Below are 17,634 nucleotides of genomic sequence, written 5' to 3' on the forward strand. Positions count from 1 at the left end.
AAAAAAAGTTACAGTAAATGAAGTTCTAAGAATGTAATTTAATTTCGCTGCCTAAACAAGACCAAAATTGTTGTAATTGATGATTTTAAAGAGGTTCAGAAGAAGTTGCACCCGCCTTTGTGAACAGAGAGAAAGTATCTGATGGGGTACCAAGAGAGGAACTGCGGTGTTGCATGGGGAAGTCTATATTGATGTGGTGAGCTGTGTGGTAGGAGTGGCAGATGGATTCAAATTGTATAGATTTTAGACATTGTGATCTTTAGTGATAGTAGAGATCAATCGGAGCCATACTCTGGAGACAAGAAGAATTTAAGTCATTATAGAATAGTAATATAGAATACATGTGTGTGAATGAGAGGAAGGCAGGTCTAATGATGAACCTACAATGGGTAAAGGTAGTGAAGGTGGAAGAGTTTAAGTACCTTTTGCAATATATACATTTATATGTGTACAAAATATATTCAGCAATATATAACACAAGCAGAAAATGAAAGGGGAAAGGTTCATTTGCATGAACTTCATCCTGACCTCTGGTGGTCAAAGAGACTCTAAATCTCAGCTCTTACTTTGAACAAACCAACCGGAAGTACTACTGCGCTATTGCACGTGAAATGACAACAGTAGCGTACAACTGTTGTTCCTCCCGGAGACCACTGGAGGGAAGTGAAAGTGAACCACGTTAGTAAATGATTATCTTAATAGTTAAGTTAATAGTATTTGTGTTTTTTGATTAAATATAACGTTTAGGACCAAGTTTAAGTCGCCAAAACTGTCAAAAAAAAAAGTCCTCTAATTTCGAGGCTTCTCTGTCCTCCTTACATTGGCTCCCTATAAAGTTTAGGTTTCAATTTATACCGCTTTCTATTAGTGAACTACAAGAGCCATCGATCTCTTAGAACAGCTGATCAGTGCTTGTTGGGGATATCTAAGTCTGCCCTAAGGACAAAAAGAGACCGCTTATGGGACTGTGGCTTGCAATCTATGGAACTTACTGGGAGTGAAGTAGTCTAAGTTAATAATGAGAGTGTGCAGGCTTGTTTACATTTAGTTTTATCTGTTTATACCATTTAAATAGTTGTATCTTAAGTTTTTCCTAAATTGCATTTTTGTTTTTGAAGCACTTCTGTTCTTGAAAAAATTCTATATAAGCTTTACTTACTTACTCTGTTCAGTGTAGCTGTGATTTAAAACTCTTTCAACTGTGTCACATTTCCCCGTGTTGACCAAATGTTTCTTTTTTTGTGATATCACACCTAGTGGCACTCACCTTTCCTTTTTCCCTGAGAGCACTGTTATGTCACTGCAAGAGGTGGAGTCTGGAAGTTCTGCCTTGTACTTGGGGACAGAATAGGGTGGAGCCGCAGCAGCAGGGGGAGCTATGGGTGGAGGCTGGGTGTGAGAAGGGAAATCTGTGACTGGGTGCTTTCACAGGGAGCAGAGGCATTTGACTCAGGGTACACATGCTTGAGCTGTGAGAGGCCCTACTCCCCTTGGCTGGCTGGCATCCCGGAGCAGAGGCAGAGAGAGACAGAGAAAGTTGAATGCGAAAGACTGAGGGTGAAGAGAATTTTAACTGTAAAGCAAACTACAAAGAGGGAAACAAGTGGTAAAGAAAGTTGTCTAAGCGGTAGGAAAGAGAATAAGGGACTAAGTTGAGTTCAGCGTGGCTCCTCTAGATTACTTTTCACCAGGGTATTTTTATCTGTAGTGAGCGTGCAAGCAGTTTGTATTTGGAATTGAGAGCAATGGCTGATACAGGTGTCAAGAAGGAGCATGGAGCCCTTGCAGAAGTGTCTTACGATGATGAAGAGGTCGCTCTGGTGGGTGCCGCCACAGAGCCGGCAGTAGATGACGATGATCCAGCTGAGGCGACCGATCCGGTGCTGGCAACTGGCTCGGGGGGGAAGAGTGAAGCGCAGATGAATGGGGTCATGATTCTGTCTCTGCTCGACAAGATTATCGGGGTGGTAGACCAGATCCAGCAGACCCAGAATGGGCTGGAGGCCCGGCAAGAAGGCATGGAGAAGTCAGTGTCAACCATCCAAGGGGAGCTGTCTAAGTTGTCCAAGAATCACATCGACACCGCCAACACTGTCAACAAAATGCTGGAGAAGGTACGCAAGGTCAGCGTCAACGTCAAGACAGTACGCAGCAACCTCGAGAAGCAGGCGGGCCAGATCAAGAAGCTGGAGAGCAACGAGTCTGAGCTGCTCAAGAGACGCAACTTCAAAGTCCTCATCTATCAGGTGAAATGGCATCTATGTGTGTAGGTCATAAAGTAATGAAAATTAAATGATTAATCTATTAGATCTGGCTGTTATAAATATAAATATGTACTTGTTAGAGATGTGTTGCATTTCCCACATCACAAACAAAGGTTGGGAAGAAGTGTGAAATTCACTTGAAAGGCTCTCAGAACTACCTTTAGACCTCATCTCACCAGAGGGAGAGAGACTCACACTGCAGCATGAGTTGACCCTTGTTGGGAAAATGAAAAGCGGACTAACAGTTTTTTGGGGGGATGCAGGATGGCTCGCTCTGTGGTTTCCATGACATAAATGTCTGAATCACTTTTTCCTAAACCCTAAATCAGGCTGTGATGTTTACCAACTATTCATCAGCTTTGCTTTCCACTACTTAGAAGCCGTTGAGTAGTCAGAGGTGCATTTGTCCTTCCACAAGTGAAGGGAAAGCCAGTAGCTGCCATGGAAAATAAAGACAGGTAGTGACCTCTCCCACTCCATGTGATTATCCAGTGAAACCATATAAAGATGAGTGGGTGTAAATAAAAATATAATGCCCATGAAATATGGCATGAAGGGCTACTTGAGACAGAACCAACGCCCCACCCCTAAGTGCCCAGCAGACACATAGTTGGCAGGCTGCTCCCATGTAAGATGAAGATGTCGTTTTTATTGTGAAGATTTCCCAGAAGAGCAGCACACTTAACATTCATGCATTCACGCTGTACAAGTTCACACTTGACCACATAAGTGGTTGAGTGTGAGCACTGGGCCAGGCTCAGTTTTATTTCACGTGGCAAGTGTCAGAAAATATGACATGTGACACTGACCAACTCTTTTTTAGCAAGGCATTTTCTTGTGCTCTTGTGCTGGAATAAATCTCATGACAGCATAAGAAAATTGATTCAGCAGCAGTCACTTTATGCACACAACACCAGAGCATCTGCTTAAAAAACATTAGTAATAGTGAATCTGAGGGCTGCAAGCCTCGCGTGAGTAGAGCTTACTTCAGGCTCTATATTGGCAGGCACAACGTTTTCACATCAGCCTCCCGGGATGTCCACTGTGGGAGCAGGTTACACTACTGGCATCTTGCAGAAATCCAATCATAGATCCTAGACCTTTAAATTACACTGCAAAGCAGGTGCCTCCTGCTGTTTTTGACACTACATGTTGTACTGCAAGCCAGTGTGTAAATTTGGTTGTCTATGTTGCAGGTTCTTTATTTAAATATGTTTGTAAATGTGCAGTTTTCTTTTAAGAAGCTACTAAACTTTTCAAATCAGATTTAAGTAATTTATTTTTGTTTACTTATGATTGCAGACAGAGCATGAATCACCTCTTGCTATTTTCTCACCTGTGACGCACTTATCGCTGGCTGCACTTGATCGTTGTGATATTTTCAAAGCAGTTGTAGGAGCTGGTGATCCCATGTTGCAGTAGCTGTTTTGGGCTCACGCAGTCTATTTATTGCCAGTGAATGGTTGCACTGTGTCCAGTTTAATTGACTGACAGATATTGGCAGCAGTGCAAATTTAAAGCTGGCTCACAGTCAAGTTTCACCACTTTCCACCATCTCCATGTGTGTTAATGTGTTAGAGTGGGAAAAGTTTAAGATTAGAACTAGGTTAAGGATAAGGTAAGGATTACTGTAAACTATGTAGAGGTTAAGTTAGGTATCTGTGGAATTAGTGTCAGGTAGTGTACCAGCGGGTGAGTGTGTGTAAGTGTTGGTGTGTGTGCGTCTGTGCCAATATCCTCGCTAATGTTGGATTTCAACACTGTCAGTGAAGGCAGAACGTGAATGAGATAAATGAAACTTTTTCAATGTAGGATTTTGTACTTTACTTACTTGCATTAACTACAGGTTATTTTTCTTGTGTCTGTTTTTGCTGTTTGTTATGCGAATAGCCACATAGTCTAGGAGTTCTTGGCCCAAAAGGCTTTGACAGGGATGCTTTAAAATTAAACCTGCAAAGGCGATAGCTTTCAGGATACCCTGGTAACAGAAGGGCGTGACGGTGAAACCAGAGGGGTGGGGAAGCATTCAGCTCTTTACTTGATTAAAGAGCTCAGTGCTTCCTGCTTGGGTTGGCTGTCGTTAAGGAGTAGAGCTGGTCATCTACTAATTAAAAGGTTGGTGGTTTGATCTCTGGCTGCTCAAGTCTGCATGCCCAAGTATCCTTGTGCATGATACCGAGCCCAAAGTTATAAAGGTACAATATTGCATATCACAAATATTTAATAATAAATATAATAATAAAGTATTTAGGCCTAAATATATTTCTGTTGATGAAGTTTCTTGTAACAACACACCTGAGCAAATAAATCACAAAAAGTCCTCATTAACTCCAGAATTGCTCTAATTAAAAAACAGCACTTTCTTTTTTTTAGTTTACAATTTAAACTATATCCCATGGACAACTTATGCACAATTCTGAGGTTGTTTTAGATCCATGTCTGTGAGGGTCTTCCTTTTCTCTCAGCACAAGACACGCCTGGTTAATCTGTAGGCTTCAGATGACCAGTGTTTTCAATGAGCCTCTGTCTTTAACACCCTTTCTGACTGTTGCGTTCGGTATTGCTGCCATTTGTGGATCGCATGTCATATCAAGAGGAGCAACTGTGAGCCCAGGTTTATTTCCTCATCCCCATTAATCTCATGCAGCAGGCATTTGACTATTTTAGTGCTTCCAACCAAGGCACACTTCCTGTTTTTTGTTTGCTGATTGCAGTAGCTGTCAGAGGAAATAAACCCAGAGCCAAGAGATAATTTGATAAATCTAGACTGCAGCTTCTTAATTAAAGCTTTATGGTAGCTGTAATGTTAGAGCTGTAAATATTCTCAATTTTTTGGTGGATTTTTTGGTGGATTCCAGTAATGATGGAGTTTTACTTTTTGAAACACAAAAAGAAATTAGCCTTTCCCAAGCATGATTACTAACAAAGAGCTTTCTTAGCTTCCTGCTTTTTTCCCAGCTCTATGACAATTATAAAAGATTGGTCATAACCAAACAGAGCAGGCACAGCTATGTCAGTTTTATAGGCCTTTAGTTAGCTTAGTCAAGGGTGTGTAGTTTATTTTACCAAGGGACCACATAAGAACTTAAACTGAACTTAGTTCTACTAAGTTTGGGGCCCTTGGGAAATTGCCCACTCCTGGCTTAAACAGTTGCTTTTCAAAACCCTTAAAAGGTCCTACCACTGACTTAGCCCTACACTATATCCCATATGGTCTGCCTAGGCAATACTAGAGGACAAGTATCAAAGACGGGGTCCTGCTGTGTCAACTTCAGTGGATTTAGTGTCATTTGAGGGAAAAGAATAATTAGCATATCTACATGCACAGCAAACCAATCATTATTAATGAGCGCTCTGGCATCTATCAAGTACATACAGTTTAATGTTAATGGAATGGACCGATCATGCATATGTGCATGGTCACTCCCAAAGATTGACCCAGGAAAACATGACATGTACTAGTAGGTATCCAACATTTTGCAAAGTTTTACTTTAAATGTGAAAAGTAACCATGAATTTTAAATTGCTGTAATTCAACCAATCAGATCTCTCTGTGTTTTGTAATGCTCATTATCTATGTAATTATGTGGATTAATCTAGTTTATGCAATATGATATGGGTATGTCAGTCAGAGTGTGAGACAGTACTGCTGTGTGTCTGGAATTAGGGTGTGTTTGGCTGCAGCTCAAGGACAGTGATATCCATGTGGTCAACTCTATCAGGGAGATGTAAGCTTCTCGGTTACAGGCTGCTTATTCCACACTAGCCCCACAGACCTTCCAGAGCTCAAATCGCAGCCAACAAGCCTCACCACCAGCATAAGCCTACTTTTCTCTTATAGCTTTTCACCGTGCCCAGACTGTTTAATAACCCAGTTCAATTTATTCCAAACATAGCGATTCAACCAAAGCTCTTTTGCTCTTTCAGCTCAATAAATCTTTGTTTCTAGGTAGAAAGTGGGTCTCAGGCTCATTAAATACAGGGTTGTTGTGAAGTACTTAGCAGACTCTTGCAGGCAATAGCAACAAACTCTACCAAAAAGCACTCAACCGGCAGCACAAAGTTAGTGTTGTGATTCATCCTGCTGGCATCTCTCTGCCCCTCCTGCCAGCATACTCACTTGTTCTCCTCCCTCCTCAGTTTCTCTCCCTTATCACTCCCCATCAACTCTGCATTAGCCCTTTTTACTCCCACTCAGACTTCTAATCCACATTTAAACGTCATTCACTCCTCTCAGCCTCTCTTCGGTTGGTCTTTCTGTACTCCTCTACCCTGAAAGATCCTGCCGACTCTACGTTTAAGTGTTACAACTTAGCTACAAAGATGAACTCTGTGTGGATACGGTATTCAAAATGCTCATGTTGGTAGTTTCCCTTTTGTGACTTCATGGAGTCAAAATGCTCTTGCTTTAAGCTTTTCTTTGCCAAATTTGGATGTACTCCTCTAATCACTCTCTCTTTCCTTCTCTCACATATTTCGTTGACAACAGGGAACAACTGAGCTCAACCCAATGAGTAACAGTAGCCCTTTTTCATTCTGTTTGGAACTCCTTTTTATTTTTGAGCGTCCTAAGCCATTATCCTTTTGCGGCAAAAATACTGCTTTGTCATCTGTGTATCAGCTGCCGTCCTCTGCTATTGTTCGGGTTGTCTTTCTGTTTTCTTTGCTTTGGTTTATTTTGCAGGAAACAACATAAATATACAAGATTGTGTTGAAAAAGACAGTTATTTAGAACAGTTAAGACTGGCTAAGGACCAGAGGTTGGGTAGGATAATTGGATAAATGTTTGACAAACAAGCATACAGGACATTTCCTCTCTGATCTACTTTTTCAGATCAAGTGTACAGCACGGTGTGGTTTCACCAGAAGCTGAGGTTGGATTTGCTGAGAGTGTTACTCTATCCCTTCCTGTGCTTCTCACGCTAAAGTATACAGTTTATACAGCAGAAAGAGGACCCCTTGCTACTTCAACACGTGAAAACAGTGTACATGTGTATATATATTTTTGAATTAATATATTAAATATGGCTGATAATTTTGCCTGTGATTGCTTAAGTTAGCCACTGTGTCAGCTCAGTCTTACACAGCACTTACAGAGAATATGTGATTGACAGGATGTAGTGCACTAGGGAGATTTTGACATAGTGCATAGAGATGTTGTTTAAAGGAAATGGGGCTAGTGTTGTGTTACGCATGAAAACCAAAAAACCCTCACCATTACCTGCGACATCAGTGTGCGTATGTATCAGCATTATCTTTATATCTAATGTTTTCGTGTGAGCTGTTTGCCTTGCTCTGCAAGAGATCATTCTGTGGTGCGTATTTTAAAATAACCATATTTCATGTGTCCTGAATTCAAGCCACAGCTGCCTTCCCATCTCACCAAACATCCCCATCCCACAGCAGCAGACATGATTTACCAGCTGGGGCACTAATCGGGCCACCCCTCAATTTTGTCATTTGTAGTTGTCATCCAGCTTCTTGGCCAGCTAACAGACATGTGTCCTCATACCACATCACAACTTGGTGGAAGCTTCTGATACTCTCTGGGCTGTTTATTCCAAGATTTGTAGGCACTAGGCACACCCTTCATCTACAAGAGCACAGCCAAAAAAAAATAAAGTTGGCCAAATGATATGACTTGGTATATTTAAGGAAACTGTTATGTTGCCTGTTGCTATAAATACACCAGTAGCAATGCAACGAAATGCCATAGTGTCCTATTTCATTGAGTGGGTGTGAGTTTAACAATGTGGAGTACCATTTGATTGATAAATTGAATTACAAATGGCAAATGTGGATGTTTCTCTTTGTATTTCTTGTAATTGTGTATATGCTGTCAATTGTATATAAGATTTGTTCAATCGAAAGCTTTCCTGTTGAATATCATTCACACATCTTTACTGTAAGTGGACACTTCACGACTCCCTGCATATATAGGTGTCTCTTAAAGACATATAGATATGTTTACTATTAATATGACCAAATGTTATTCTTGTAATTTAACATGAGTGCATGTGAAAGTAAGATCTGGACTGTGCAAGCCGACAGTCTAAAGTGCTACAGTCAGGTTTCCCAGTGGTATGTTTCGCTGCTGCTGTGACGGCTTGCTCTTCTTGTCACTGGCATGTGAATTATAGGCTGTCACTCAGCGTGTGCCAGGACACCGTGGGTTTTGTGTACCCTTGGCATTAGATTTTGCATGCACATGGATGTTTTGGATGATTAATCTATAAATAATGGAAACAGTACTTAAATTATGTTAACAGTGTAAGAGGCGAACTTTGAAGGTGAAATGTGCTTGTAAGCTCACATATAAGTACATAATTAAGACTAAGTGTACAATAACATTGATGAGTTACTGAATTGACGGCAATCCCATTTTTAATATGTCATCATCATCATTAATTTGCTGTGAATTAATACTAGAGTCAGTTACTGATTTGGTTGAGTGTTGCGTTAACATGAGTAAAATGCACTTACTTGATTATAACATTACATAATATTATAAAGCAGTAATTGGCTTTTTTTTTTTTGCAGAAAAGAATAAGGTTACAATAATAACACTGTCCCTTAAAGAAGACATGTTCATAGTAGATTATGCAAATGCATGCATACACACACTGAACATTTTAAAATGTGAGATTTGATCATTTCTAAAACTACATCCTATTCTTACCTTGGATATAATACATTTGGATATAATACCATGTTATATAATACGTTTCCAGCACTCTGGCTTTTAGCTCGGACAGGGACGTAAATGGAAAAGTAAATTTTCCATCTTTGCATGAAACTAACCCAGCTGGGATTCCAGTGGTTTCACAGTAATGGATGTGGGAAGGCTGGGCTGGGGAAAAGGGCTTCCCCATTTATAAAATAACAAATTACTGCAAGAGAAAAAAAACAAGAAACTCCCTTCCTGTGGTATAAAATATAACATGGCATTGCCGTATTGACTGCGTGGTATAAAGAAGTCCTCTTTTTTGCAATGAATGTGACTACAGACAGCTGAAGTGGCTGTTTTTGCCCCATAACCCACAGGACACTTTAACAAGATGCCGTCAGGGCAATTTGTGTAAAACGAATAGGGGAGCTTCATGAAACATTGTATTCTTAGTCGCAAACCCCAAACTGCCTGAAGTAGAACGCAGCTAATCTAGTCATCTGTGCATTGCTTGAGCCTTATTTGGGAAAGCGTGGGAGGCCTCAATATTAATGACCAGAGTACATTAATGTCCTTATTTTAACCTCCACACACTCGTTGGGGATCAAAGCATCGTGATTCAGGCCATTGCAACGCTCTAACACACAAACCTTCTACTCTGCTTCTTGTCAATCTTTCATTTAGCCTTTTTCAGTTCTCGGGGGGGGCATACGGGTCAATGAGATCACTCATTGTGAAAGCTAAGTGCACAGCTGCAAGGACTGCTAAGGATCAGACAGCTGCTCCTGTGACTCACTGGAGAGGCCTTTCATCACACTGCCTCAAAAGGATTGGTGTGTGTCTGTTTTTCACTTGAGTAGGTGGACCAGGGTTGTCTGTTTTATTGGCACGGGTTGATTATCTAACAATAGTCCGGCTTGCTACGTACCAAAGGCAACATCAGTAATTAATGAACTGCGTTGGTTTTTTAAATCTGACATTTATCATAGGTGCAAGTAGGGAATTAAAAAAAACCAAATGTTTGCAGTTAATCAAAGCAGAACAAAGCCACAAACACCTTTACATTATGATTACACATACCACAAACTGAAAGCTGCGCAACCACCTTCTAGACACGTGCTGAGCAGAGAACACAGTCACTGTGTTGTGCATGTGCAACACTTCTGACTTTTAATCATCTTGGCTTGACAAAATGATGCTAAAATCTTGTCAGCGACACAATAAGTATGCAAGAATGTTCAACACAGTGGGTTAGTAAGGGTCTTTTAGCAGATAGAGAGACAGCGACATGCCAGCAGCTTTAGTCAGAACGTCTGTTGTCTCAGTATAGTGCTAATTGAGGACACTGTTTCCTCTGTTGTCCTTGGTAACAGACTGTATGAGTCAGACTAGTAACATTAAGCCTCTGACAATTAAAAGGTGCTGCTGTAAAGAGTTTTAATTAAATTATATTTCAGGCAGGTTTTTAACCTTGATTAGAAACATTGTTGTTGAATTTTTCATTAAAAACCAATTTCCTCAAAGCCAGAGGGTTTGATCTCCCACAGGTGTAATGATTCTCAGTGTTTTAATCTTTTCCTGCTTCACTTTTCTGGTTCAACTGTTTTTCCATAATTGATTTAGCTGTTTTCCACCTTTTTCTTTTTCTAGGATTCACGCCATTCGTTGAGTAGAGCGCACTTACTCCGTCACTTTTCCCCTGGAGCTTGTTAGCAAACGCACACAGAAATACAGTGCTCACTTTTCCACAGCGATTAAAGTGGAAGGAGTAAGGAAGGTAACACAGGGACGCAAATGGAATTACTATATTTGTCCTCAAGCTCTTAAGGGGCGTGCACACAGGAAGAGACAAACGGCAATGCTGCAACTGTTAAGGAAATCACTCAAAGTCCTGTACAAAAACTTTGCTGCAGTGGAGTGTTTCGTGTTGAGTGATTCGCTTTTTATGTAAATCAGTGTTAATCTCTCAACTTGTAATCTCGCTCTTAAACCCAGACAGGGTTTATCACAGTTTCCATAGAGTGGGCTGTATCAGGTTTTCAGAATGTAAACAGTGAAACTTTCCCATGAGCCTAGAAAGGCTAATTGAAAATTTTATAAATGTGAAGTGCGATGCAGTACTCAGATTCATCATTATAATTTCTAACAGAGTTATTCTTAGAGCTCACGTAAGCTTGTGACAAATAGATTTGTATATAGTATGTGTTTAAGTCGTAGACTAGGTTTGAGGAATAGCCTTAAATACTGAAATGTTGATCTCTACACTCTAACATGTTGCAACTAGACTTATAGGCTATATCGCAAAAAAGAGGCATCCATATAAAGGGTTTTTTTCTTTGTTTGTCATATATTTATGTTTAGGAACTATCTTAAAACAGACAATCATGGATTGCAGTGTTGGCCAAAATGGAACTGGTCGAGATACACTTTCTAGTTTTAAAAAAAGCAGCTTTTACGGTAAATATTTAGGACAGAACGAGACAAAAATGAATAAAAGAGAATAGAAAATGCTGAAGGAGCAATGCTTTTTTTCTTCATCAGTTTTAAGTAAAACGTTTGTCATTTTTCTCACAAAAGTATTTCGGCCAATGATTTGATTTGCATTACATAGCTCTAGTGAGGTGCAGTATAACAATGTTATGTATGATTTCACCTGTTTCCTGCCAGGCACTGCTGTTTTCCATTGGCTCCACACTTTCTTTTCAAGCGCTCAGTATAGCTTCATGGGAAAAACTGTGAAAAACAGTGTCTCTGTTTCTGTCGGCTTACATTGCTCATACTTGCTCTCAGTTACGCCATTTTCATGCCTTTTCTTTGTGGTATGTCAAAAGCACAAGACACTAATAATATAATGTATATATTTGCACATAAAAGTTCTGCAGGAAAATCTGAGAAGGGGAGGAGGAGCTGGTGTATACTTTCTATGGTCACCTAAATAAATTAAATGAATTTAATTAAATGAACACATTTAATTCTGTGTGTGGCTATCTTGAAGTGTGTATATAGAAGTTGTCTTATATATGAGGTCACATTTTACAACAGCAAATGGGAATCTGTTGCAGTATTATGTGTTTATGCGTTCAAAAATATATTTAATTATCATCTCATTACTCAGCCCTACTGTGCTCACTGAGCTAACCTGCAAAACATTTGCAGTATATATTTTAGTTTAAGAGGAATATGCTCAGCAACTGCCGAACATGTGCCAATATATTGTTGTAGACATGTCAGTTGTTTGTCCAGCTAAACTTCACCTCACTACCCACCAGAGACAGCATGAGGGGGTGGTTGCTATGGTGATAGAGCGTTGTGTTTATCCGTTGCTGTGTGGGAGGGGAAGGGAGGGAGCTTCTTAGTGGTGCAGTAGTCAGCAGCCAGAGAACAGTACATGGAATCCAGAGAGCGGGAAAGGCCAGCCTAAAATAAACCCACACAGAGTGGGTCGAGCAGGTTTATACTATATACAGTGCTGAATATGGTTGCAATGTCCATTTTATGATAGGATCGCGTGGCAGTATTTGAATGGTGCAGAGATATGTGCTACTGATGTGATCTGACAGCTGTTTGTCTTTTACAAGTTAGGAATAAGAGCTGATAATACAGGTCACGTAATATTTAGTGTTATACTAGTGATATTACAGTTGTTATATTACAGTAGGAAACTATTAATTATCAAAAAACTATAACTTTCAAACCTTAAGCCAACTTAGAGCAGGGATTCTTAAAATTTTGATGACCATGTGACAAGTAAAGGAACCAAAACACAATTTAGGGCCACACAAGAAAAAAAAGCCCCTGTGTTTGTAATGTGTTGTTTCAGAATGGCGGTTTATGCTGGTAGCTAATGCTGATGCAGTGTAATTCAGCTTTTAAAGTCTTACTGACCCCTCAATGTACTTGAGTCGTTTGGTACCGGGCCGCGAGAGTTGAGGTTCAGGTGTGAAATGTATGGTTTTCAGGGTTTTTATCGGTTTTCAGCGTTATTTTGTTATCGTTTTTATCGTTAACTCGGTTTTCCTGGGTCTTTTCACGTGTGTTATGAATAAATCTTCTTTTTTTCAGTACCGGTACTAGTTTTATTTTGTTGTATTTATCCGTCTTAAAGGCGCCTTAAAGGCACCTTAAAGGCCGGTCCGTGAAAATATTGTCGGGCATAAACCGGTCCATGGTGCAAAAAAGGTTGGGAACCGCTGCTTTAGATGTCACATTTATGCAGCATTTGTCCTATGTACTTGAAGCACTTTATCTACATCACATCAGCAGTCAGTTTAGAATCACAAGTTAACTTAGGAAACCCACACAGGTACAGGGAGAACATGCAAAAAGCAAGAAAGAACAATGAGTATTCTTGCTGTGAAATGACTGAAATGCTATTTACTCCACCATCAAGTTACCTAAATTGTCATTTAAAGTGTGAAAGGGTGACTACTGCCTAGGCAGTATTCGCATTTAGGTGTATGCATTGTAATTATAGCAGCTTATAATAACAGTGGCTGACAAATTATTCCCACCTTATTGAAATGTTTCTTTTTACAATTTTCAAATAAAGATGTGTCGTCCCTCATAGTGGAGATGATAAACAAACCTTTGCTACATGCGAGCAGCGCTGTGTCTGTTTCATCTGAGTCCGTGTTCTGCAGGATAATTATTTGTCTGATTGTGGCTCTTTAGCGGACTGATATTAGACAAAATAGATATGAGGCCTTTTATGCCTCTTAAATTAACTTCAGATGTAAACACTCATTGGTATTTGAACCTAGATGTCAGACTGTGAACATCCTAAATATTCCTAAATATCTAGGTTGGTCTCATGAATTACTGATTTTTTTCATGTGTATCTACAAAGTCAGTGACTATAGTGATGGTGTACTGAGGTGTGGTTCAGCAGGGTGGGTCGACTGATCCCTCTATCAGTAACTGACAGTTGGGGGAATCACATTTCTATCATAGTACTGCTCCTCCCTTTGTGGATATCTGGAATGACACTGTCCTGCCAAACAACATGGAAATGTGGTCTACTTTGTTGACAGATGTAAAATGAAAAAATTTAAGTGCTTTGATTTAAGGTTTTGTTTTAGTTTTATTGTAACTTGTAGGGGGGTATTCAAATAGATGCACATCCAAGTGGTTTTACAGGGTGATACCTTCCCGTGTAGCTTTGCATAGAACAAATACTATGGTCCTGCTTCTGGGCTTATGTATGCAGCAATTTCTGGTCATCTCTGAAACTGCTGCACTTTGCATTATGTGCTAAACCGAAACTATTCTAACCACTAAGTATTTCCAGTGAAATTTAACCACCAGTCTTTATTCTGCATTTTATTATCAACACTTTTGCCGACCAAACACAAGCTGAAATTGTCTACTGAGAGATTTAACTGAAGATTAGGTCTTCAGACTTTTATACAGAAATGATATGTAAGTGGCAGGAAATAAACCTGTGGTTAGATGAACAAATTGTGAGCTTCAGTTTCATTATGACTAAAGTTGCAGATAATATAGGATTCCTTTCAGGTTTTACTAGTGTTTTAAAGACATGCCATATAATACCTATAAATATGCCAGGCTACATTCTTTTATCTTTCATAACTAAAAATTTAAAACCATTTTGTTTGCACAATTTTCAGCATATAAGTGACACCACTAGATGGCACTCCGCACCAGCTGCACACAGTGACATGTTTACACTGACTACTTGATGAGGCATGACTCTGCAGAGTTTCAGGGTGATATTTGCAATTCCGTTGCCCATTATCTTAATTTTGTATAGGTGGTACATTTGAAAACATATTGAAACATATGCTATTTTTACATTATTCATATAATACAATTAATGAAACATCATGTCCATTGAAATGTTTGTAAAAATTGTTGTAAAGCGTGTTTAACTCAGTCTCGCTCACTCTGCTACAGTGGCTTAATGCTCTTCTCTCTTTCTTTCTTTTCTATTTTGTCCCTTAGGACCAAGTGAAGCCACCAAAGGCATCCAAATCCAAGACAGCAGAGGCGGTAGAAAGTAAAACAGCGGAGGGCCTTGAGCAAATCCCTGAAGAGGGACAGGAGGGACTCCCAGACAATCTTAATTCAGATGAAGAGGTGGTGATTGAAGAGGAGCTCATAGAGACTCGTACAAAGCGCCTCCAACGCACCACAAAAGAGCAAGTCGATAACATAAAGAAAGCCTTCTCCAAAGAGAAAATTGAGAAGACCAAACTAAAAACCAAGGAAAACTTGGAGAAGACCAAGCAGAGAACCCGTGAAAACTTGGAGAAGACAAGACAGAGAACCCGTGACAACCTGGAGAAAACTAAGCACAGTCTTGAGAAGAAGATGGGCAAGCTCGGGACCCGCATGACTCCCAACCAGGAGCGCAGGGCAAAGATAAAGAGTTCCAAAGAGAAGATGAAGAAGTCACTCACCCCTGACCACAAGATGTATGCTCGTTCCAAGACCTCCGTGTACCACGTTCCCCCTTTTACCTTCCATGTTAAGAAGATCCGGGAAGGGGAGGAGGAGGTGGTGCAGAACACGGAGATGGTAGAAGTGAGCGAAGCCGAGGTTCAGCCAGGGGGAGAGGAGAACGGGATGGGTGTGCACGTGGAGGTGGAGGAAGGGGAGCTTGTCAGTGTAGACAGCCCCGAAATAGATACTCTGTTGGAGGTGACTGAAGACTCTGACCTGGTCAGGGTGGATACAGACCACCTAAAGAAAGCCCAAAGTGAATAGAGTCTCGTAGCTCCACGGGGCTGTGAAAGAAATTATATTAAGATGAAGAAGGAAACAGAATACTGATAAATGAATATAATCACAAAGACACAGTAGGGACTTTATAGATGATTACAATCTATGACATCTTATTTGTTTTCTGTTCTCTTTGTATTGTTCCCAACAGGGATAACTTTCATATTTGTTCATATTTAGCACTCAAATAATAGAAAGAAAGACAAAAACAGGAGTTATGTTACAGGCTGACTGGATATGCTACACTTAGAAATTAGAGTATTTGTTGTTTGTTGTTGGTTTGATTAGTTGTGTGGCTAAAAGAAAAACAAAAAAATTGTTGTGATTAAGAGACAATATTTAGTGTGGCATTTGCCTTAACAAATATGGAAAAATTAAGTTCTTGGCAATGTTTGTGTTGTAATGGACGGGTGAAGTGATGTGAATGTGTAAAGAAAAATAAATGTAAAAGTTGTAGACGGATTCTTCTACAGAAGAATTAACAGGTGAAGAAAAGATCTGTTGCACTGGACTTAAACTAAGGCGTTTAACTAAACTGTACTCCATATTTCGTAAGATTACAAACATTTTCCCAAATGTTACAATACAGTGTTTCTCATTGTTAAGCACTTAAGTGTGAATGGCTGGAAATAGATGTGCAGTTTCTATTAATATATACTAGGAACCATGAACCTGTGACAAATTCAACTATTACAATGTTTAAATGCATAACACCACACTAAAAAGCAAAATATACTGTTGTATATGTGGGGTGGTAAATTTTTCAGCTGAATTTTCAGCTTTCATTAATATTGAAAAATGAATAACTGAATGAAAATATTAATAAGATTCGGAATGTCACTTTTGCAATAGTAAAAACAGTGTTTAATGAGGATACGGCGTTTGGTGTATCTGAACATGTTCTCACTAAGCTGCACATATTGCACTGCTGCGCAAAGGGGAGATGAAAAAGACTGTATCACCATGGTCACAGCTCATCACACTATTAAAATTTCTCAAAGTAATTACAGACAGAAAAAAAGATGGTCTAGAGAGACGCGAGATGACAGTTTAATGACCGCTGTATGTAATATGGAGAAGCTGAACTATTACAGGAACATCCAAAGCAAAAAACTACGAAAATCTGGTGGTAAATTATACAATTTGGTTGGCATAAGATGGAGAAAACAACCAAGCAGTAATGAATGTAAACTGGTATGGCAATGCACAGTCAGTCTTCTGATTTTGTAAGGCCGAGCATATCGCTCTCCAGACAACAACAAGGTGAATGTATGTCTTCCATTTTGCCTCCCTGGAGACTTGAATGACCTTGATGTGGTGCAGACACACACGCAGAGGCCTACTGTGTAGCATCGACCACCATTAAAGTAATCAATGGGCGGGGAAATACAATTAAGGAGAGTGCTTGGTCAGAGCACTGCACAAACCAGAGAACATTGGGAAAGACAAAGGGGGGGGGGGGGGGTCTATGTAAGGAAGGGAGAGACTACTAAATGGTGACACGTATGTGCATGTCACGTACTCAAGCATGAAGCTGAAATCACAAAAAACAATAAAGAAATCAGCCGTTGGCCTGTGAATTCACATGGGCATGTTATTTTCATAGCATTAGCCTTTTGTTTATTTTACTTTTTATTTTTTTGTATTTTATTTTATTTTATTGGCAAAGACAACCTGTGCTTTATCCATAATACTCGCTGGTTCCTTTAGAAGAAATGTGTGTTTTTGTCACCCTGTTTATTTTGTCTTGTTTTAAGCTGCTGGTTATTCAGAAAATGAGCTTCAACATTACTGCAACCTTATGTGACATAATATTACGCTTGGTGTTACTGATTTATATTCAAATAATGACGCTTGACTGATTATGTTGTGTTTAAGGCTTTTTATGCCTAACAAATTCAATATAAATAAACGCCTTACTAAATAATATTTAGTGCCTGGCATCATTCTTACGAACCTGGC

General features: G+C 39.7%; 1 protein-coding gene across 1 annotated transcript; it reads left to right on the forward strand.

The window, feature by feature from the left end:
* Nucleotides 1–1,385: 1,385 nt before the first annotated feature.
* On the forward strand, nucleotides 1,386–17,601 carry cavin1a (caveolae associated protein 1a). Its single transcript, XM_004552287.2, has 2 exons — nucleotides 1,386–2,246; nucleotides 14,893–17,601. The coding sequence occupies exons 1-2, from the start codon at nucleotides 1,746–1,748 to the stop codon at nucleotides 15,655–15,657; spliced, it is 1,266 nt and encodes a 421-aa protein (XP_004552344.2). The 5' UTR covers nucleotides 1,386–1,745; the 3' UTR covers nucleotides 15,658–17,601.
* The last annotated feature ends 33 nt before the right edge of the window (nucleotides 17,602–17,634 follow it).

Source organism: Maylandia zebra, linkage group LG4, assembly GCF_041146795.1.
Source record: "Maylandia zebra isolate NMK-2024a linkage group LG4, Mzebra_GT3a, whole genome shotgun sequence".
NCBI lineage: Eukaryota > Metazoa > Chordata > Actinopteri > Cichliformes > Cichlidae > Maylandia > Maylandia zebra.